This window comes from Magallana gigas, chromosome 8 (genome assembly GCF_963853765.1).
Source record: "Magallana gigas chromosome 8, xbMagGiga1.1, whole genome shotgun sequence".
In the NCBI taxonomy this organism is placed as follows: Eukaryota; Metazoa; Mollusca; class Bivalvia; order Ostreida; family Ostreidae; genus Magallana; species Magallana gigas.
In genome coordinates this window covers 2,148,395-2,172,839 of record NC_088860.1, presented here as the reverse complement: position 1 = coordinate 2,172,839, position 24,445 = coordinate 2,148,395, and the positions used below count along the sequence as shown (strand labels likewise).

The 24,445-nt window shown below is 34.2% G+C and overlaps 1 protein-coding gene across 1 annotated transcript; it reads left to right on the top strand.

Moving 5' to 3' along the window:
* The first annotated feature begins 21,329 nt into the window (after nt 1-21,329).
* On the top strand, nt 21,330-23,514 carry LOC105333739 (uncharacterized). Its single transcript, XM_020069524.3, has 4 exons — nt 21,330-21,949; nt 22,095-22,175; nt 22,381-22,521; nt 23,309-23,514. The coding sequence occupies exons 1-4, from the start codon at nt 21,330-21,332 to the stop codon at nt 23,493-23,495; spliced, it is 1,029 nt and encodes a 342-aa protein (XP_019925083.3). The 3' UTR covers nt 23,496-23,514.
* The last annotated feature ends 931 nt before the right edge of the window (nt 23,515-24,445 follow it).

The window sequence follows — 24,445 nt, the reverse complement described above, 5'->3', positions numbered from 1 at the left end:
CTATGTTTGAAAATGTTTTGATGCTGAAATAAATTTGTAAACTGCTTTGAAAATTGCTTCATTGTTTGCTGAAGAAAAATTTGTATCCCCATATAATAATATGTTGACGTCGGTATGAAATGGTATAGTATCCAAGTGCAATATTCTTGCATTGGTATATGGGGGCATTCACGAATATAGTGTTTGTTAGTTTCGGGTTTACCGCATGTGCAGAGTAGTTTTTTTTATATATATATTCTATATTGCGACAGAAAAGGTGATGTTTTAAAGTTCTGCATTTAAGTCTAAGCCTGGTATGAAGAATCTGATCTCTTCGATGACCGAAATAATAGAAGTTAGGAATTATATTTTTGGTCTGCAATATGCGCTTCAAATTTGATAGGGAAGGACGTTGTTTTTTTGCTTTTGCCATACTTGTTAATCTACGAGTAAGATCAAAATACTTACAGCCAACAACTCATTGCCAACGAAACTTGTGCTTGGGTGATAACTGCAACAAAACCAAGCTGTCTCACCCGCCAGAGAATACCCAGGTCCCAACGTGGGCACCAAATGTAACAGAGACAATTATTGCCTCTGCTGGGGTTTGAACCCAGGTCCTCTGGCACGCTAGTCCAGCACTCTACCGATCGAGCTAAAGGGTTAACCCACTAGCCAGAGCTAGTAGGAATGCCATAAACTTGACTCTACCACATTGCCACGTTCACTCTCAAATCTCCTGGGGTAACTACCAAATCTGCCTCTTGTGTGACCTCTGTTTCTAGGTGTAAACGATGGTGATCCCCTATAAGTGTTTCTACCTCTGTTTTGAATTTCTAAGTTATCCAACCGATGAGTGATCTGCTTTAACACTCCCTCAATTTGATTGTCTTCCTGTACAACTGCTTGTTTGACTTGAGCTGTCTTGCTCCCATTTATTTCTATTTCCTTCTCCTTTTCTATTTTCCTTAGTGCAATTCTCAAATCGTCGAAACCTTTGTATCTTTCTTTTTCGTAATGAGAGATGGCTTTGATTTCAGGTTTCAATCCCTTGTATAGCATGTCATGCAGCATTCCATCAGCCATTGCAGGATTAACAGCACCAATCTTAATTGCCTTTTGCATAATGTTCTCTAATCTGCAACTCCAAGTTGATACATCTTCATCTTTGCCCTGCTTAGTTCCATAAAATTCTTGGAGACTTGATTCTCTTTCTTGTATATCCCCATATACACTGGTAAGTTTTGATAAAATCTTTTTCAAGTTCGCATCTGGTCCTAAATTCATTATTACTCTTCCAGCCTCTCCTCGAAGTGAACGTCTCACTGCCTGTGTGATGTCTTCTTCTGAATGAGTTTTGTCTTGCATAGCACATTGCACTTCATACAGCCATAGATCAAATGTTGTTTCGGACCCCTTTTTGTCATTTCCGGTAAATATACTGAACCTTGGAGGTTGAATGATATATTTCCTTGATTTTTCAGTTTCTGTAGGTCCTTTTTCCTCTGGTTCTGTTTTAATTACTTTTTCTCCCTTTGACTCTAGATAACTTTTCATCCATGCCTCAAATTCTAGTATGTTATCAGCCTTTGGTACAACCTCCAAAGTTTCCAAAGTGTCAATCAATTTCTGATATTGTTCTGGTGTTTGCGCCATGTTGTTTGATGCAAGCAGGAAGTAAAAGAAAACGCACGAAAAACCCGTCATACGTTGTGCACAAATTATCTAATAGTCGGTTTTCTATTTCACGGATTGCGGTTCGCGGTGTATGGATATCCAACTAATTAAATCTAAGTAATTTAACTAAAGTATTATACTAATGTAAACCTTAATAAATTCTAAATAACTGCTGAAATAACCAAGTGAAAAACTTCAATGAATATTTCAAATACTCCACTGACTGATACCTGCCTTTGACAAACTCTGAACACTACACTATAATTGATTAAACCAATATAACCAACACTATAGTTACTGGAATACTACACTTCCAAAAAATCAAAACACTGAACCACAATAACTAGGTCAATGTCATTCAGTAGGTCACTGTGAGGTTGAGTATGTTAGACAATTCTTGCTCACTTAGACTCACTCTAAATTAATTTTTTTTTTAAATTTAAGAAAAATTTAATGAACAGTAGCAAAAATTTAAACTGGGGTATAACTGACTGCTTAAAAAAAATATCCTTACAATTGTTATTTGTTGAGCAACTGCTTCGGAAAAATCGATGTAGTACCAAAATATTTTCAAACTGAATTTGTAAACATGGAACCCTTCAATCAGCTGCAGCTGTTCAAAATTGTAAACAAAATTCTAAGTCAATTCCAGAGATATTTGTGAGTAAATAAATAGTGAATATACACTCACACAAAAGGTGTTAATAAACAGACCAATATAATTGTAAATGTTCAAATCTAATTGACTCCAACCAAAGTTTTCGTCGCTCACCAAGACACAAGTTAATGACAGACAAAGCAAATTCGAACTGGAATGTCCCTGTGGATTACTCAGGATAGTACACGAATTTCAACGCCTGTTTTGTTCTAACTGGCAGGAATTGTCGCACAATAGTAGCCGTAAAAGTAATTTAAACATATAAAATATTCATCACATATATAGACTCACACATGGATCCCCTGGATTTGTTTTTATTTCACGTGTTGTTGTTATTGTTTTCCTTTACGGGCCGCTTCCGGTAGAATACTTCCGGTGAGGCTCCTTGTGGGGTTTTCACTATTGTGAGGCTCCATTAGGGGATGCGTCATTCCAGCTGAGTCCCAACGTGGGCGCCAAATGTAACAGAGGCAAAAACTGTCTCTGTTACATCTCAGTGAGGTCCATATTGATAAATTAATATTAAAATTCATCATACGTAACTTCATGAAATAAACAAGATAACTGGAATATATATCCAATTTAAGAAATAACGAGATTAATTTCCTCAGGAAATGAACTCAATGTCTACCCAAGTTATACGAGTATAACCTGGGTTGGGGCAGTTTACGCTTTATAATCCGCGAAGCGGATTATAAAAAAGCGCAAAATACTCCAACCAATGTTATACGAGTATATCTTGGGTAGACAACCGCTTACTCTTACCATCCACACAGCCTGTCACGTGATGACATTCCTGTTGGACCTGACACCGACATTCTGTTTCACAGAGTTGGCCATACCGGCCCGGAGGACACGGCGTATTACAGTCTCCGAAGTACCCAGGGTCACACTCTGCAAAGAATCGGGATTATTAAACAGAACAATAGCCATTTTATTATAAGGAAGCTAGCTGGTCAACATATTACCAAATGACATCAGAACTACCTTAAATTTTTAGACACGAGATTTATACCCATATACAATTATTTAGTAAAGGAAAAAATCCATGTATCTTTAATTAGCTTTAAAAGTTGAATAGTCAGGTCAAATAGATTAAGCTGATAGTCACATGAATCAATCCCTCTTAAGATTTAGGGAGACTTCTGCACATACCAATTAATTCATAAACTCTAAATCACAATAAAGGTCAATAAAAAAAAATTGGTAAGTAAACATTAAACTAGGCGACGTTTAAAATATTGAATTAGTCAAGAAATGCATGTCACTTACCGACACATCCGGTTCTTTTTTCATTTAACTCGAAATTATTACAACATTTGATGGTAGAATTGGTTTTTCTGAAAATTGATTCAAATCCTAAAATAATATCCATAAAAGAGGCAAGAAAAGCCGGTATATTTACGTTGTCAGTCAATAGGATATTGCAAAGAACTATATTTGATATGAATAGAATTTGGCCCCCATTATTCGTCATTTTTTTAAGTGTTTCGGGAACAATAAAATGTTGTTTTTTTTTTTAGAAGAGTTTATATAAAATTTATTTTTCACTATTTATTTGTACTCGTTTGCAGTACATGACGTCAGAAGTGACGCTATTTCTATAACTCAATTAAAATCAGTCGAAAATTGACATATTTTTTGTCTTTTTACGAATGGAAAATATAAAGCGCATGCTTGAACAAAGAAATTTTTTTTGTCAGTTATTAGTCTTGGCTAGTTACATCTCTGATTAAAATATTTTGTTTGTTCAAGCATGCGCTCTATGTTTTCTGAAAGAAAAACTGCTTGGAAACAAGCTGTTTTATGCTTAAAATGCAAAAATGGCGGGAAAATGTTGTCTTTATGATATCATATTTCTAAATTGTGGGCACTTGAATCAAAATGAACATAATGTATATACATCACATATATCTATGTGCAAAGAAAACAAAGAATTACACAAATGATGATGATGTTCATTTTAGGGGGCCGTTTTTGGCCCAAATCATGTATAGTCCTCTCTTATTACCGTCTTCCTTGGAAGACGGTATAAAGAGTTGAAATAATTTACAGTCTCCGGGTTGTCCACTTCCTTTCCTTTGTGATTGGTAGAAAATACATGATTTTAAAAATTTACATTTATTTCATTGGTTGAAATACTGTTCGGCGCAAGGGAGATAATTTTCTGATGATCTTTTTCATGTACGACTTAACAAATTTCGTAGATTTCAAATCTTTAAGGTGGCTCTATACACCACTTTTTGATGACGCAGTACGCAAAAAAGTAAATCTGGAAACATGCATTTCCGGTACTGGCTGATTTAAACTGAGGTGAATTGTATGGGAACCGCTATTTTGACAAATGTGTTAAATGGATAGATTTAATTTGATAATTGGAAAATTCATTACTTACAAGTAATGTGGTATGTGACACCTTCACGTTGTGTGGTATTATTTATCGAAATAAACAATAAAATCAAGTATAAATTTTTAAAGAGTTTCTTTAGCATCATCGATATGTTACACCGTAGCGCAGTGGGTTAGTGGGTTCACTACAAACCAGTAGGTCATGAGTTCGATTCCCGTTGAGAACAATAAATTTTTTAACTTTCCAAAAATTTCTAAAACGTATTTTTTGGTTGAATACCGTGAAAGAAAATTCTAAACAGGTGAAAATATTTCAATTATAATATACTTTAATGCACATTAATATCGACACCTAACGGGGATGAGAGGGTTGCTTTGAATTTCTCTCAGGTTGGGATACATAAATTCTATTAGCCTAGTCAATGTTCCTCTTTATTTATTTGACTTAGTTTTGCACTAAAGCGAATATATTCACTTATACAGGGCAAAGTCTATAATGAAATATGCATGTATTTATCATTCCAACATTATATTTAGGAAATTTTCTTCAACTCAGAAATGAAAAGTCCCCAAGGTGTTTGGGCCTTGGGACTTAGGAACGATAACCCTTACATGAGGAACTTTCATACCAAATAAAATTTTAAATATTTTTTGTGTTTATTTGCAATTATTTTCATTCAATTTTTTATTTCACATTTATTAAAATACATTTTCTTATACCATCAAGCAACTTTTTCAGATGATTTGTCATCAGAGTAAGAAAATATGAAAAAATTTGTTTTGGGGAAATACTAAAAAAAATTGCAATAATAACATTTTTGAATGTTAAGAAGTGTTATATTTTTTTTTTATGTGTCCGAAGGAAATATCCATCATATGACACAATAATTTCTCTCAATTTGTTGATAGCTGTCTTTTTAAAAAATATTTTACAAAAACACGAAAAAACATTAAAAAATTCTTTAAAAATACCTATAGTATCCCTATCGTCATTTTAATATTTGATAAGTATATGTTTTGTCGTCTTCTATTGAAAATTTGAATAAACTGTGGGTGTATAGAGCCACCTTAAAAGTGAGAAAACGAAAAAGCAATACAAAATTGCTATGAATGAAATTCAGCCTTTTGGTTTTCAGGTCCAACTAGTTGAAAGTAATATTCTATAATATCTATTGAAATTATTTGTTTTTCTTTTAGCATTGTTTATTCAAATATTTATACAAAATAAAAAAAATTGATGCGGTATGTCTAATATCGGTAAAGTTATTTGCACCTAAGATAGATAAATGCAGTGGGATAACTTTGATTTTATAAAAATAATCAGTCTACGATCCTACCTAAGATCTCTTTTACCCTATAGTCGATCACAACTTACAAGCTCGGGTACGCAGTTCTCAATTTTAGACACGAAGGCTTAAACGAAACATGACATAAAATGTTTCACTCGCCATGCTATGTAGAGGAAGGTGACATTTATATAAAAAGAATTAAACTGTCTTTGATAACTAATTGCTGTTTAGGGTTTGTTCTAAAGACGGTAAGCTTTTTAAAAAAAGCTAAACTTGTAAATGTCATTAACAGTTCCCGACGAAATCTTAAGGAACTTGCTCGTATCATTGTCAATTGAATTTAAATCAAAATCAAAAACATTATACAATCAATTTGAAACAAGAATTACATGTTAAAGACTAAAATCACAAAGAGAACTCGAACATATAGTATTTTTCCAAATGTGACACATCGAGTCATTTATATACCCGTGTATTTTAGTATTACATTGAGCAACATTTTGAAATTATTACATTATTCATTCTCAAGATTTAAGGAGAGTTTCTGGAATTAAGAATTTATATTTGCGAGCAAATGACATAAAAGACGAAGCCATAGATAGATCCAACCATTTAATTTGACCCAATAAATGATCTTAGAGAATACATATACAAACATTTGACATAATTAAATGGTATACTTATAAATGTACAGCGATTACAGACTCTCTTTATCAGGTTGGAGAACTTAACAATGAAATTATACGAAAATTATCGGAGGACAAAAATTAATATTTTTTGGGAAATCACATGGATAGCAGTATCAGTGATACATTACCTGTGTACCTGGTAAGACCAGGTATTCATAGCAGTTTGGTTTATTGTTGCGGACAATGATTTGGTAATATATAAAAACATGTTAAAAGAGTTCACATAGTTAACAAAAATACTTACGAACAGATTCCTGTAAAAATTTCTGGAAGATAAAAACTCCCAGGACAGAAAACGCAGAAAATTAAAAACAAAACTACACCAGACATTGTTTTGTCATGGTTTATTTTATCCAAAATCCTCAGCTTAAATGGCTCAGCCAATTGTTGTATATTGTTTTTACATTCTACCATAGCCTAAGTGTTTTTATATATAGTAATCATTGAAACGATCTGGTGATACTTTAAGGTATTGTCATATTAAGCCTTGTGATTGGGGAAGTGCATTAAGTGCCAAATCGTCATCAATTTTGATAAGCAATAATCATAAATGTAAACTTTTTAAAAAAATCTGATTTGTTGATGGTTTCAAACATTTTCACTTGGTATTTAAAGGAAAGGGGGTAGTCAAAATATATTATTTTATTGTTTTACATTATCGAAATTTGGCGCTCTCCATCTTGTTTTGTAAGTGACAAATAATAAGTCTATATACGTTTACCCTCTATGTTGATTTTATGGTTTAGAGGGTAAACGTATAATTATATAGACTTATAGACTTAAAATTCGTCATCTACAAAATTAGATGGGTATGCCTATGATTCACAACAGGGTAATTTTAAAGAAAATAGGATATTGCTAATAGCATGAACATTTGGTTGTCTCGGTTGTTTATAAGTTACATTGATATGTGTGAGTTGTAGTATGGACAACATATTTGGTTGTTTAATAGTAACAATGAGATGTGCGAGTTCTAGCGTGGACAACATGCACCATATTTTAAACCAAAGTTTAAATGTTAGGATCCGTACGTTCTGAGTCTATATATAGACTATTTTAATATGTTTAAAATACTTTTCTAAACCTTTTGAGTAAAATATTTATGTTTGTTTACACATACAAGCGGCCAGTTTCCAGACCTCATTAATGACAATCTTTTATCTCAAAAACAAATTAGAAAGTCTCCTAAATTCTTTGCCTAATTTGAACCCTGATCTATGTTTCCTTATGATCAATACAAGTTGTGTTCCGCCTAAGGCCGCTCTCTATTGCGCAGTCTTAGAATTGTACAATGCGTCCACCAATCTCAACAAATTCTCAACGATGTTTTAGAGATCTCGCTACCATGACTCCCCCACTTTCAATTTTAATGTCAGTGAAAAAAAAATAACTGGCGTGGACATATTACTTCATATTAAGGAGAAATTACTCTTTGAATTCTAAATTTGTTTTCGTCGAGGATGTAAATTTGTATGAAAGGGTTACCAAGCAAAACCACGAAAGCTGAGCCACCATGACTTCTATTGATTACACAGTACTCTTTATTCCTTATTAAATGCCAGGAATTAATAACTGCGTAAATCACAGCAGCCCTCGCAGATTTCATATATAGCTCATATAATATCTTTATGACAGTTCCAACAACACGTTAAACGCTAACAAGTTAAAACAATTTAAAAATGCTTTATTTGCGACGTTAACCAGACATTTATTCTTCAGGAAATTTGAACCACAAATGCTGTAATTAGTATACTGTATAAATCTGATTTTATTAGATGCAGATTATAGTTCGCTCTATTAACCTCAGCGTTAGCAACACACTTGGCAACTGGTAACATAACGGATCATTGAATTGTTACATGCGCTTAAGTAATGCGCGTAAGTCTAATTTAAGTTTATTTGTTGATCAATTATTTTAACAAAATCAGAGCAGTCAAGTTTTCTTTAAAATAAAGACATTCAGTATCATAAAAAAAAAAGTGCCTGTTTAGGAGGGCAACAGTTGAAATTGCCATCCCTCGGAAACCATTGTCGACCTTCGCTTTGTGTCGGTTGACAATGGTTTTCTCGGGGGGGGGGTGTCGAATTCATCTGTTGCCCTCCAAAACAGGCACTATTTATATACAGATGTCAGCAAACTGATGTATGATGGCAGTCGTATACTCGCACTTTACTTTTATCTGTAATAAGAATAGTTTGATGATCTATGTAATTGGAGAAGATTCATTTTATCAGGTTTAGCAATGTACTTATCAATCTTATGACAAGAAAAGATTGCAGGGTATGTTTTACGTTTACCCAAGAAACTAAAATATCAGTACTTGGCTGAGAGTAGGAGCTTAAACCTTGTTTTACTGGCCTGTCTACTAGTACATTATAGAGCGGTGTGTTGTAATGACTCGTCACTGACGGTATCGGCCAAAGCCAAGGGCTCATACCAGGACCTAGATAAAAAAAAAAGTGTGATGTTTGTCGTATCACATACTGTAAATTTCCTTATTTTACCCGAGTACTTGATTCCGCTGTTTTGTATCAAATCGCGAGAATATAAAATCACGAGCACCAATTTTTTGTTATTAATAATATCTTATAGTTCAAAACTGTGTGAAAAATAAAACCGAGATTTTAAAATCCGCGAGGGTTGCTTCTAGCGATTTTACGAGGATATTAAGTTCCCGTGTTTAACTAAGAATCTACAGAATATAAAACCAAAATAAATCTGAATAAATGCAACTATTGACAAAAAAGGATAAGAAACAAAAATAATGTTCCTCTCTGAAATTGCAATTTAATTACAGAAACTCTTCACACGACGTCTAAATATCGGTTGGCTATGCAATATTTTTGTATTTTTTTGGACAAAAATATATGTACATAATGCATATTCGCTCATTATTCTTTCGTTTTTTTAACAAATAAAAATGAAACACCACCCTCTTTGTATTAATCAGGATAAGAAAAACGTTGATTTATAAACGTGTCTGTTTTATTTCTTTACATAACAGTTTAGGGATGATAAATGTGATTGAATATGATTAATATTCCGAATGTAAAAACTCGGAATCATTCGGGATCCGATCTGTCGTGACAAGCCATACATCCACGAACCTCGCTGTCCTGTTGTAAACAAGAGTCCTCCTGTCTTCACAATTTGAGCAGATTTGACACTGTCCAGACAAAATGTTACACACGTTTTATTCAGGCATGCGTCCAGGTTAGTTCCGGTGTAATGGGCCGCATTGTGATACCCCGTCCAGGACACTCACAAAAGTGAACTCACAACGAGGCAGTTTTTTCATTCTACATCCCGGTAGGTTCATGATTCCAGCTCTGTAGCCGAATCTTTAAGAAAAGAAATACGTGTAAAATAATATTTTTCTTGCTAAGCATGATAGTTTATATTTACAAACGGTTTGATGCTGAGATTAATAGAATCATTTATTATTACGAGTGTGGGGTAATGAAATTTCACGGAACGAACAAGATATATGGTCTAGGAAAGGGCTTTGCCTAGGTGGAATGTCAATATCCCACACAAGTATATAATGAATGATTATTTTTCACGCATTATGTTACATTAAAAAACAATGTGTGAGAACTTTTTGTTCTGACGTTCAAAAGAGTGCAAGTCAAAATGAGAGCATAGGACAGTTTAAAAAAAATGATTTAGCAAAAGAATTACTCAATGGATTCCCTACAGCAGACAACATTTGTTGACGTTTTAAAGCGGCGTAATAATACACGGCGTTCGACAAAACAAGTATTCCCTATAAAGGAATGAACGGCATTGAATATTATTGGTCATCTCTGTTAATGTAATAAGATATAGCACCGTTTTGTTAATTTACAAATATCAAGGCATGAATAATCTTACTTTTATATAGTAGACGAATTATACTTCCGATTACACAATGTAGTATTCTTACGCATATGTCAAGAAAAACAAACTTGATATGAATCATTATGCTTGTAACTGTACAAATGATTTACTTTCAAGGCAAATGGATAAGAGTATCGTTTTTAGTAATCTACGTGTAATAAAATATTTATTTAGGTTGTCATTACATAGTGAATAAAGTAACACAAGACGGAATCCGTGCGCATATAGTAAAAATTTGCCGGATTGTGACGCCACCAAAATGTACGGTGCCGGTCAGTTTTGGTTCTAAATTTATACAGTGGTGATTACAACCGGTCTCAGTTAGACATTATTTCCCGTGCGTCTGGGACGTACATCCATCGACGATCCTCCCAACAGCGTCTGTCTCGCTTCATCGTATTTTCGTGTCGCAAACCTGCGATGAATGTTCTTCTTATATGTTTTGCTATATATTAGTAATATTATTTTCTGATTATCAATCTAAAACATAATTCAGGATTGTGATAAGGAAGTGTGAATAAAAGTGTAAACTGCTAATTTTTTTCTAATTTATTTTAGGTACAAAGAATGTTTATTGTTATAAATTTCAGTTATCATATGTGCTACGTTGGCCTAATAAAAACATAAAACTGCTGTGCGTTTTCACTTTGAGGACATGGAAACAAGCCTGTGGCAGAACACGGATGACTCGTATGGACACAACTTAAATTGGCCGAAGCCGATCACAAAAATTTCACACTGTTGTCTCACACTAGACAAACCGATAGTAGTAAGGAGTATAGTCTGGGTCTTTTTGGGGCCAACGACTTCACTGCCCATCCAAAAAACCCGTCTGGGGTCACTTTTCCTATCAAGCCGTCAATGACGTCACGAACCATCCCGCAGAACCGTCTGGGGTCACCCATCTAGGGTCACTCACCCCATCAGACCATCTGGAGTTATAAGTTGAATGGTCAAGCTATAGTTTGAAGTCCCATAGTGATAAGCCATTTTTAAGTCATAACCACTTTTCTATTAGAAAAGTTTTGGGGCACCTTGCACTTTCGTTTAAGGAGAAATGGTTAATTGTACTTCTCAAAAAAAATTGAGACATCTAAAAACTTTCCTAGTTATCTATGTTGGCAACTAAGTGGTTGTTCAAGACACACCTGATATATGTCCAAGACTATATAAAGTTCAGGTTTTCTTAAATTTTCTTAGCCTAATCTCAGCATTCATAGGAACACACCACCTTGTAGACACCAAAAGTAAGAACATTTTTTAAAACTGCTTGATCAAAATTTTAATTCATTATCAATAATTAAAATGTACACGATCATATAAGGCTTAAATCTGAACACATTATATACACGTTGAATATACAAAAATTTATTTTCGCCAAAAAAGACATATATCAGTTAAATACATTTATTTACAAAAATTACCAGTCCAAATGCGCCCTCAAGATACTACCCCAAATATTAAAGAATATTGTGACGCCCTCAGAAAAATGAAAAGTTTTCGGTATCAAATATACCGCGCATGGGAATTGACTTAACTTCCAGTTTATATGTTGTCAGAAAAGTAATTTACCAACATTGACGTCTGTAAAAGATCAATGAATACGGAAGTTACCAAATCTATAAGCGCCCCAGCTCCTTTTTCAAAGGGTGTTGGACGCTTTCAGACGTCGATGATGCTGTTGGTGCAAATGAAAGTAAATCACAGTCGGGTGCCGGAAGAAACAGTACAGGCAATGCCAGGCTACATCCCGGTAATGCTGGGCTGTATCCTGGTGAAGCTTGGCTATATCCTGGTGAAGCTTGGCTATATCCTGGTGAAGCTTGGCTGTATCCTGGTGAAGCTGGGCTATATCATGGTTAAGCTTGGCTAAATCCTGGTGACGCTGGGCTACATCTTGGTGAAGCTTGGCTATATCCTGGTATAGCTGGGCTATATCCTGGTGAAGCTGGGCTATATCCTGGTGAAGCTTGGCTATATCCTGGTGAAGATGGGCTATATCCTGTTGACGCTGGGCTATATCACGGTGAAGCTAGGCTATATCCTGGTGAAGATGGGCTACATCCTGGTGACGCTGGGCTATATCCTGGTGACGCTGGGCTATATCCCAGAGAAGCTGGGCTGTATCCTGGTGAAGCTGGGCTCTTTCCTGGTGAAGCTTGGCTGTATCCTGTTAAAGCTGGGCTGTATCCCGGTGACGCTGGGCTGTATTTTGACGCCACCAGGGTACATGTTGATCGTGCACGCCTTTCAAGCGCCTTGTACTTGTTAGGGCTTTCCTGTCTGTAAACAATAGAATGAAAAAAAAGTAATAAAGATACTAACTTCGATTTAATCTTTCACCAAATATTAAGCCCATTACTTTTGCTTTTAGCAGAGATTTATATTTAGGTATTTTTAGAATTTTAACTGGAGTGAGTATTAATTAAACCATAATGTTTACTTCACTGATTAAGCCCACTTAGGTCTTCTTTACTCCTCTGCTGAGAAAAAACCTTCAGATTGTCTTGCCATTTTCCTACAGATTTTTAAAAACAGCAAGTTTAGTTTCAATTAATAACTATACATCCTATAAACCTCTGTATTTTATATTAAAATTATTTTAAAATACAATAATAAAAGAAGTCTAAACCAAACCAAGTTTTTAATTATAAAAAAAGTTAATTGACGAGAGAGAGAGAGAGAGAGAGAGAGAAAGAGAGAGAGAGAGAGAGAGAGGGGGAAAGAGAGAGAGAGAGGGGGATTTTCTGAAATGTTAGAAAAGATTACCTCCTTGAAATAATAAACGAGTCTTTCGCCTCGCCTAATTTTCTCCTTTTCGACCCATCGATAGATTGAATTAGGTCCGGGTCAACAGGAAAATTTCTAGTTAAATAAAATGTTTTATAAATACCTTTTTTAGTAAAGAAAATTAAAGAGTGTACATAACAAACAATGAATCTGTAATTATCATCAATCTTGGTAAGCGATTATCCTTTGAAAAATGTCTCTTCTATTTGTGTTGATGAAAAAGCTGACTTTTTAACAAGCGACTAATTTTAAGAAGACAAACTTACCCTGAATCAAATAATACTGAAAAGTCACGCCCTATCTGAAGCCATTCCTCCTCGAAATCTTCAAGATTTCGGGAGGGTGAAGATGTACGTTGCTGATCGCTGGAAAATCAAAAGTCAATGAAAGATAACCTTTAAGACATATACTAACCTTAATATTTTTGGTCCATGTTTTTTAGAGAAACTTAAGACCCAGACCGAAAATTTCTTTTGCAATTCTTTTTCATTCAGTTTTCTTTACACTGATGGAATTGTGTTTTTGATGTTATTACATAACAAGATATTAAGTTATGTAACATAAGGTTTGTATAATCTTACAAAAATAAAACTCATTTAGTCTGCAGGTTTCTAAATCTTTGTTCACTCGTACGTTCTTTCGTAAAACATGGATTCTGCCCTTAAAGTTTACTTCTAGATTCGAATTATGATATATATTTTTGTAATATAACACTTACCGAGAATTGTAGAATGATTCTGCCATCCTTGCTGCTTTAATTAACTGGATTTCTGCAGTCAATGATTAATTTTACATTTAACTCTCTCCATTAATCATCAGTGGGTGGATTAGAAATACTACATGTAATTAGAACATTTTTTTTAAAACTCAAAGTATGTTTAGATGTGTGGGAATAGGAAAAGTGGTTTTTCTTCTCACGTGATTTTTAATCATTGATGCATGATCTTGTTCAAAACTGTAGCGGTCTTTTTTGTACTTTTGAAACTGCCGCGACCGTTTTTCACAGCTGCGCATAAAGTATATCCGGAACACATTTACTAACCCGATAAGACTGTTCTGCTTCATTAAATAAAGAAATTTATTTATTGCATCCTTGAACTACAAGTTTTGTTTGTTTAGCTTGATGCGTAATATTTTGAATTCTTTATGATCGTAAAAGTTTGATAATTGACACAGAAGGTTTATAAATGAAAACTTTAAATAAAAAAATATTGTTATTTTGAATGTATTGAAAATGATACATAAAAGAAAAAAAGAAGAGACAAAAAGAAGGAAACCAAATATAAATTTATAATTAATATTATTTTTTTTACAAATTCATCTGTCCAATCATTGTATCATGTAAATTAGACATGAAATACATCAATTTTTTAATTTTTTTTTTTTGAAAATCACTCCATAGTGGTCAATGTGGGATCGACCTTTGTTTGGAACTATCAGCAGTTTATCAACCTTATAAGTTTAGGTAAACTTATAAAAACTTAATAAAAAAACTAATAAAAAAACTTATAAAAAGGTAGGTGTCTAGGACATTATCGTAAATTACGTTATCTATCAGTGGTGTTTCAGGTATATAATAAACCCCAGAATTTAACAAAGATTGCATAAGGATATAATTCACATGACCTGATTTTCCTTTCATATAAAAACTTCTGTGTAATATATTAGTATATGTAGTGACCATTCACATCCTGTCGATTTTCTTTTCATCTGTGATCAATTTAACGCCTTAATTGTATTGTATCTACTCTAATTTGAACATTTCACACGTGGTCTACACACACGGTCTGGCAATCGGACATGCTACAGCTGTTGACCTAAAATATTTTTTTTTTGATCTCTGAAGTACAATCACTGATAATTTTTAAAGTACATTTTAGACCAGGCTTGGTCCATTAAAGGTTTCATTTAAACAAGCAATTATGTAAGGTAACTGGTCATAAAGATGACCTCATCAGTTAAGTTAATATGCTCATTATATCATCAATCCATGGATATTAGATCTGATCAATGCGACGTTTTCCCTGCAAATAGGACTTCATGTACAAAACTTCAGAACAGGCAGATTTAAATACTCTTTAGGTTCTCGTGGTGTCTGATCTTTAAGTAGCTTTCAGTAGTGTACTCATCGCATTATAAGCGTCTCTCATAATTTGTTTTGGTACGCGGTCAGCCATGGTAGTTTTAATGACTTCCAAGAAGTCACCTGGTGTTCTTCCAGAGGTATGTCATCAATATCATATGAACACAAACAAAAATTGGACTTTTTCCGAGGATTCACTTCAGACTCCAAAGCCAATATCACGAGGCAATGTTTCTCGTGTATCATTTAAGTTCTTAGAGCATTGTTTTTTTTTGTTACAAAATTCGCAAGTTACGGATTTTTGTCATGTTTTAGTATATACTTTCAATCAGTTTTTTGACAGCTGCCCCCACAGGATGAAGCTCTGCCATTCAGTCAATTGAAATGTGACTGAAAGGTAACTGAAAAGTGACAGAATTCAGTCAACTTTTCAGACCATTCAGTTATCATTCAGTTGACTGAATGGCAGGCAGAGCTTCATTCTGTGTCCTTTCTTCAAGAAATCTCGAAGATTTTTCTCTCTCTCTAATAGTCATTTTCAGTAGTCTTGTATTCAGCCATTGTCATTTTATTCTGACATATTTTATGATAGTTTAACTTTCTTTAGATTGAAGACTCAGACAGCTCTTAAGGGAGGAGTGACCCCAGACGGTTTTGTCGGATGAGACGTGACGCCATTGACCCCAGACGGCTTGATAGGGATAGTGACCCCAGACGGTTTTTTGGGGATGGGCGGGTACGTGACCGTGACGTCATTGACCCCAAAGAGATCCAGACTATACCCCTTACTACTCGATCTCCCACCGGTTTTAAATGCGAGAAAATTTGTCTCTTTACTAATTCGCAAAATATGGTGTAGCAAGATTAAAGAGGAGACAAATTATCATATAGTGGTATTCAATTTGTATGCACCGCTTGGTGTGCTTTAGACGACATCGAAAAATAAGCATTATTGCTTAAGTAGATACACTATTTGTTGTTAAATAGACAACGCACAAAAACTACTCTATGTGTATTTCACTAGTATACAACACTGGTATTCTGAGTAATAAATTTTCACTTTCTATCTATCATACATTTAAAGGAACTCTTGTAGAATCGACACATATTCAGTTTTAATTTTAGTTTCTTTAAGATCAAAGCTTAATATATGTTTTGAAAACTTGTCGGCTTGGCCTTGAAAAAAGTAAAATAAACATTATTTGTGTAGCAAATGGTTTTTGTCACAGCTTAAAAAAGTATTGCAGCAATTAGTTCAGATTTAGGTTATAGAGGTTAAAGCTACTCACCCACAGCAGTTGAGGGCGCCCCGGACACAAGTACACCTAAAACACGTGTCGTAGTCAAACTTCGTCTTTCCCAGGCCTGTCACGTGACCTTCATCATCAACACATCCTGGATTTATCAAAAAACAAAAGGGGAGGAGAAATTGGGACACGTGTTACAGACTTCACACAAACAGAGACAGGTTCCTACCGTTCAGATTCCTTGGCGGTTGGAGGACGTTATAGCATGACCCCTCGGCCAGCCAGACAAAGCCAGAGACAATCAGAAAAACCCAGACCAGCCACATGATTGGACGCAGACGTGACGTGGCGAGTGCGCGAGGTGGCTGTTTTCTAGCTGGTGCGGAGATTAAAGTGATAAGAGCGCATTCGCCGAGGAAATAAATATCCCCCTCTCTGTTATATGTGTGTGTCTAACTCCGTGTTAACAAAATAAAGTTTATCTTACTCCTACAGTTTTTTTTTCAATTCTTCATCGTATATTTTTTTGTGTTTATGATCGAGACATCATGAATTTTGTAGTATAACAGGTAATCGCTTCGCTGTTTGTATTTATCTTTTGAATGTGAACTATCTCTAAGTGGAACAATATTGTTGTATAGGGTATCGTTGAAATGTCTTATCTTTTCATTTTGAAGAAGATCCTAATGGTGTTCTAAAAATAACCCAAAACTCATGAAACAAATATAATTTTTATTGAAATGTTGAAGCTGCTTGGTCCGATTTTGTATCAAATTTTGTGAATGCTTTTAAACGATGGTTACGCAAAGTATGTGTATAATTAAAAAAAATGGCAGTATAGTTTTCCGGTCAAATAAGCAATATTTCAATGAAAAAATACAGTAATATACAAAACTTGTTTTAAAAACAAATAACACAAAAGGATGCCGTGTTATTTCGCCCCCTTGCGTCGAGGCGGCTTTGATTGTATTTCGACTTTGATATCGCTAAAATAAATGTTAAAGTGTTTTGGCAGATCAAAAATAAACATGTGTACATTTTGCTTACTAAAGTTTGATTTGTTTACAATCAATGCATAACATGCGGGTTGAATAAACCTAATATCATTCGGGGGGGGGGGGGGGGGGGGGGGACTGTTCCCTTTTCTAAACATTCCCATACTGCAGATTGGTTGTTTTTTGTCCATAAAGAAATTATTTTATTTACTTTAAATATTTCCAACTTTGAAAGGAAACCGATTCTGCTGGTATATATAAGAAAAAGTATATAACTTTCTAGGATAACTGGTTTGTATGGAATATTATTCGAGACTGTAATAGAAAAAAAAATCGGACCGCGCAGCAGTTAAGCAAGAAACTGTCAAGTTTCAATCGAAACAAGGAATACAGTTGTAAGACGAAGATATGATACAAAGGATAGTCAACAACCTCATTAATTCTTTCAAATTTTGATGGTTATAACTATCTAATGCCGTTACTTAGATGAATACACATATACACATATCTAGGCTATGTGTAAATATCATTGAATAAAACATTATATCTGAAATGTCGATTTCATCAAACCTTCATATATCTTAAAGTTTTCCCTTTTCCCGCTTACTTTTAAAGTTTTAGTTTTTTTGCTGAAAATTAAACTAATATGTAGACTGGCGAAAAATCACGACGATTTTAATTTCATTATGTCCGCGATTTCTCATTTTGCGCGAAATTAAACCCATCGCGAATACTATCGTTAGTCAAAAAACTTTCAATGCTTATGCCTTAATCAATTTTTTTTTCTGCGGCGTGAAAATTAAGCCATCGCAATTTGTTCTTTTTTGAAAATTCGGAAAATCTTAAAACCCTGGATTTAAAACGGTTTAATTTAATAAGACATACAATTGTACTGATTTTGGTGCACACATATGCAGGCTGTTTGGGTCTACAGTAAGTCATTACTCTGATCTGATCTGGTTCAAGGATTATAGCAGTACGTGTAAGTCATTACTCTGTTCTGTGTCAGGGATTATAGTAGGATTACCGTCTACAAGTTTAATGAATCGATGATTGACAACTGTTTGATAGCTAATAAAGAGCCCTAAAATAATCAGTGCCAAAGGCTAGATTTTATCGTTTTATAAAAGATTTTTTTAAGTTCATTGCTCTGTTACTATCAGTGCCATGTGATTTTGATCTCTTCCTTTAAAAGTGTGCCACATCGGATTCGGCTACTGTTAGGGAAGAGTTTTTTTTAAATAAATTTCTTAGATTTGACAAAATTCATATTTTTGACTCTCGTTTCTTACTTTGGGGAGACGACTCACTCAGCGTGGATGAAAATAAATACTTGTTTTCAAATGTTCAAATTTAAGGTACTGGCAGATTTGAATAATCACAAATCTGAATATTTTTGTGGATAACAGTTTGCTTATCTTTATCTATTTATCTCGTTTATCCTTGCATACATGTAACATTAATAGTAATTAAATAACTTTTACGTTCTTACTCCATTTATCAAGTATTTACGTACTAATGTAATTTATTACTGTATAAGTACAAACTGAGACGTATTTGCAATGATATTGTATTTGTTGTTTAACATGTAGGGAGAGGGCGAATTCAGTTTTTATAACTTGTGCCCAATCCCATTGCAATATATAAAGCAATAAAAAATGTTCAAATCAAAATCGGGTTCTTTTTTTTTTTTTATTAGTAAATCAAATCTTTCTCCGAGCCATGACAACAGACAGGACCGGTGTCTATCCCCGGTTCCCAGGGTGGGACTCTCTTTAGATGTAGTCCTGAATATCTATGTCAAATTCTTGATCAGCCGTTCTTCGAAAAAAAACTTTTGATTCAGCTATATCTCAAGCTTTTAAACGATCTTGGAGATAATGTGCAACAGTAAGATGAAGACGCCAAATGTGAGCAGATTTATTGTCATTTAATACTAACAGATCTTATATCGCGATTGCTTTACTACTGTATTTAAATAAAATCATCATCGTGGTTCTTTTAAACATAAGGATTAGGATAATGATCTAGGTGAACAATCTTAAATATTACTGTTCTTTTTAAATCCCATTTATTTGCCAGTCAGGACTGACATCGACCAATTGATCTATTGATTTTAAGTATTGTTCATTACATTTTCTCGTTTTTAGTCATTATATCCACACATCATTAACTTATAAATTTTAAAATTGTCTTACTCCATAGAAACGCTTAAAATTCTAAATGTATTGGGTATTTCGGGCATAAAATTAAAAATGACAAACCCACGACGACCCTGAACATCAGAAAGCTTCGTGGAAATCACGAGATTATCTTAATGCAAATTACACCGCTGACTATCTCCAATCAAACATAAAAATTATTATACAACTAGCATATACTTTAAACTTCAGAGTCTATCTTGATTTCACAACATGAATAGTTTATATTAATCTCAGTTTATTCATCCTCGATTTCATTCCTTGTTTGGAGTTTTAAAACACATAATCTTTGGCAGTTCTGTAAGTAATGGTTAAACATTTTTATACCTCTTTTTTAAATTAAATTTTTGCGTTCAATTTCATACAGATAGTATGCTGAAATATATTGTTTCATATTACGGAGAAAAAGGTTCAATCTTATAGATATGGGTTTTTTGGGCTTTACATGTACATGTTATGGTTAAACAAATTTTTCATCGTCAAATATTGATGACGAGTCATTAATATACTGGAATAGGTATACCTTTGAAAAACTGAAACCAGTTATTAAAACTATTGATCTGAAGTTGTAAGAAAATATAATAAATAAATATTGTAAATAAACTTATGTTGAATATTGCAATAAAATTGATAAATGTATTCACAATTATACTACAGTTATCAAAGAGATGCCACGGCCATTATTCTGTTATATACCAAGATGACCATAAGTAAAATATATGACCAGAAATATATATAAGGCCAAAAAAAAAGTTGTGTGTTTAGGGTAACCCGACCTAACCTACAAAAATGCCCCTATCCTACCATTTTTAGATGTCTGTGTTTATCAGATTGTGAATTTTATATTATTATATAAATTTTATTAAAAATTTGTTTAAATTATGACCCATACAAAAATTCTTCGGGTTCATGCAGAAAAAAAATATGATAAAATTAAAAAAATTCCTGCCTACCTAACCTAATTTTTTCATCACTGTTACCCTAAACACACAATTTTTTTTAGGTCTAAGCTTAGCACTGCTCCTGAAAATATAACTTCATGGTTGAAGGAAAAAAATGTTTTCGTGATTGTTACAGAATATCCTCATCGGTTAGTGCAGGTCATCTGGCAACATTCACAATAACAAGATTTTGTCTTATATTCTACAAACAGCTCGTGTCCCACAGACAAAGACTAAGTAGGTCATTATGGCTGCTGTTCCTTGTAGTCTCAAAGGTTTCTTTAGTATGCGTATCGATCACAGGCAGCTGGTACATGTATACAGATGGTTTTTGTTGGATGCTTAACACACTTCTTTTATGTAAAAAAATTCTTTGAAACATAATAATTATAAACTCCAATTGCATGTTTAAGCGTCATCTATATGCTAGGTCAACCATTGCATGTTTAAGACTCATCTATATGCTAGGTCAACCATTTCATGTTTAAGCCTCATCTATATGCTAGGTCAACCACTGTCTGATCTGGTCGTCTTTTACGTAGGCGGGAGTCATGCACTTTGTCCTAGTCATCGTGGTCACGCTCGTGATCTCCATGGATACACTGAGTAACTCTCAGCAGACGACAGACTCGGGCTACGATGTCGTCATAGAGCGTCGTAAAAGGGAACTGCTGGGAACCCCCGACGTTGACCTCACTTCCCTCGATGAAACTCCGGGGATATCCGAAGGAAAGGAAAACTCATCACAGTATACGGCTGATTTAGGCTCATACAAAGCGAACGAACAAAATCAACCACGAGAGGACAGATTTGAGTCAAAACGAGGCCGCAAACGACCAAAGTCATTTTATCGCAAAAATAAGAAGAAAGGTTCAAGAAAACCCAAACCTCCGACTAAACCGAGAGGGGACCAAAGCAATAGCCAGGAAGAAAACAACATGAAGAACATGCATCATGGGTCAAAGAACTATCACGGAAGCTCGGAACCGCCTGTATCAGGCAGTGAAGAGGAAAATTTGCCTGAGACCACTAGTTTTGTGGAGGGTAGATTTACTTACGGAAGTTCCGATTCGCCATTTGGGATGTACAACCCGAGATACAATTGCTTTGAAAGATTTCCAAGGAACTATTTCTTAGGAGTTTCTTCTATCTGCCAAGAAGAAAGAATGAGGTCACGATTACTTTTAAATAATTGAAAAAATAATTGAAAAAATATACATTATATAAGTATGACCTAATTTATTATATATATAACTCATTTACTTGTATGTTCTCTAGAGTCAATTTATCTTTAAAAATACTTATTTTCTGATCAGACGTAAAATTAGATACGCGCTTCAAAAAGATCAGGCAGTTTCCGAGTCCATGAAGGCACACTATTACAGATGTGCTAAAGCGTAAGTGGTGTTGATTTTTATGATCAATATTTACTAAAGCGAAAAAAAATAACACTTTTGTTAAATAACGAAGCAAAATACTGGAAAAACTGATGCTTATCAATTTTCAAGTCGCTCAATAACAATTGATAAGGATATTTATGTACAACTGTACCCACGAAATGGTGTAACACAGAAATTGAATATTTGACCATTTCCTGTTTAGCTATGTGAACTACGCTGGTCTGGATGAGACGTGTCCGACAAAAATAAACATCGCGACCACAGTGTTCCTGGGCAGGCAGAAGTGCTACGTTGTGGAGCCCTACCAACAGTGCCTCACCTATTCTGCCTGTATGAATCCTAGGTACGTTATCTAACCTTTTGCCCTGATACAAACTATTTTGAAAGATTTCAACCAGTTTTCATTATTATGTAACTTTTTTCACTTGTAAAACACGTATAGGAATTTCAAATTGGCTGGAACCATATGTTTAATATACCAATTGCATTTTAGTTTTCTCACACTCCAATGTTCCTTTTTAATGCATGTATCTGTACTCTTTAATTCAAGTGTCGGATTATCCCGATTTGCTTTTCCATAATTTTCCTAAATGTGCTTTGATCTTACGGTTAGAAAATATAATTTGAGGTTCTTCTATTAAATGAAAAAAATAATGACTAGTTCTCGTTAACGACTCAAAACTAATTTTATAAAACCTCGTACCCCTCTGGTTTTGTAGTATTTTGAGAGGTCAATCTCCTCCTTCCTTGTGGTTCGTGATTATAGGCCTAATAAAGAATTAGAATTATTCAGTAGAAAAACAAGATTACCAGTGAATGATTTGCTTTATCCTGATTGATTGACAAAATAATGTAACTATATATTTTTCACAATTTGGGCATTTGGATTTAAAGGTCAGTTGTCTTCCTGTTTTATTTTTGTTTTGAAAAAAAGTAATGTTCCTTCCACCGACCAAATATTTAAACACAATTCGGGAGAGGGCAAACACAAACAGATAAATGTTTCGTCACTTATTATTTATTGGCATTTAAACCTTTAAGTTAATTGTTTAACTTTAAAGCATTTGCTTGCAAGACCTACGTAACATTTTAGACAATAAAAACCTCCACTACTTTGACGTCTATTGTAGGGGAGGATGCGCTGAGCGCCGTGGCGCCCCCTTTTTCAGTTCCTGTTTTTACGACGGATTCCGTGACGCCTTTGTGTGGGTGTATTGCCCCCGCTGTGGCTTCCGCCTGGTCAAGGTCTCGCTGCCCCAGTGTTGTTCCTGCAGGAAGTGGACTCTGTGCCGGGGAGGCGGTCACCGTAATCACTGATGTTAATAAATGATTATACACCGCATTTTTATCTCATTCATTTAATAATTACACTCTGTCCCTAAAACTGTTATTGCATCAAATGCAATTTCATAAGATCGTTTTTAATTGTATTTATATTTTAGGATTTAACAATGCTCATTAATGAACGGTATGAAAAAAATCTCAGTTTTTTTTTTAATCGCACCCTCTAGCACGTTAGATATATAAAAAAAACCCCAGCAAATAATAAAGAGTATATGGGGATATACAAAAAAGTACTTTGACAAGAATGAATGATAATTGGACTGGCGAGGCGTTGCGTATGTCTACCTAATAAAAATTCAAATTATTTATCTTGGGAAAAAAATACGATTTCGTTCTTGTAATTTTCTTCCGATGGAATGAGATTAAGGTGTCAATTAAGAAATATTGTAATTTTTGCCTTTTTAGATTTCGATTGTACTTCTTTCCAATGTTTGTGTAATTTTGTTAAATTTGTCAAAAAGAGAAACAGAAAATTAAGACATCGTATAACAGAAATGAATGGGGGAGATGGATGATGATAGATAAGACCCAGAATCGGACTCAGATGATTCCGAAAGATATATATATATATATATATATATATATATATATATATATATATATATATATATATATATATATATATATATATATATATATATATATGTATAAGTTTGGGGCATAACAGTTCAGAATTTTGTATCCATCATTAATGTTAAAGAGACCAAATTGTACTCTCTGATCACTATCTTCTGTCTCCGCTGTATGTAGGAGAGGAGTTGCAGGACGTTGTTCCACTTGTGAGGTTTGGTAATCAACGGGTTAATGTCAAAGGTGAAATGATGTCACTATTGTTGATACAAATGCTGTTCATGTGTAACGCGAGCATTTTTAGTTCGTACGATTGTTCCAAGTAAAGTCGCCCTAGCAATAGTGTCATAATA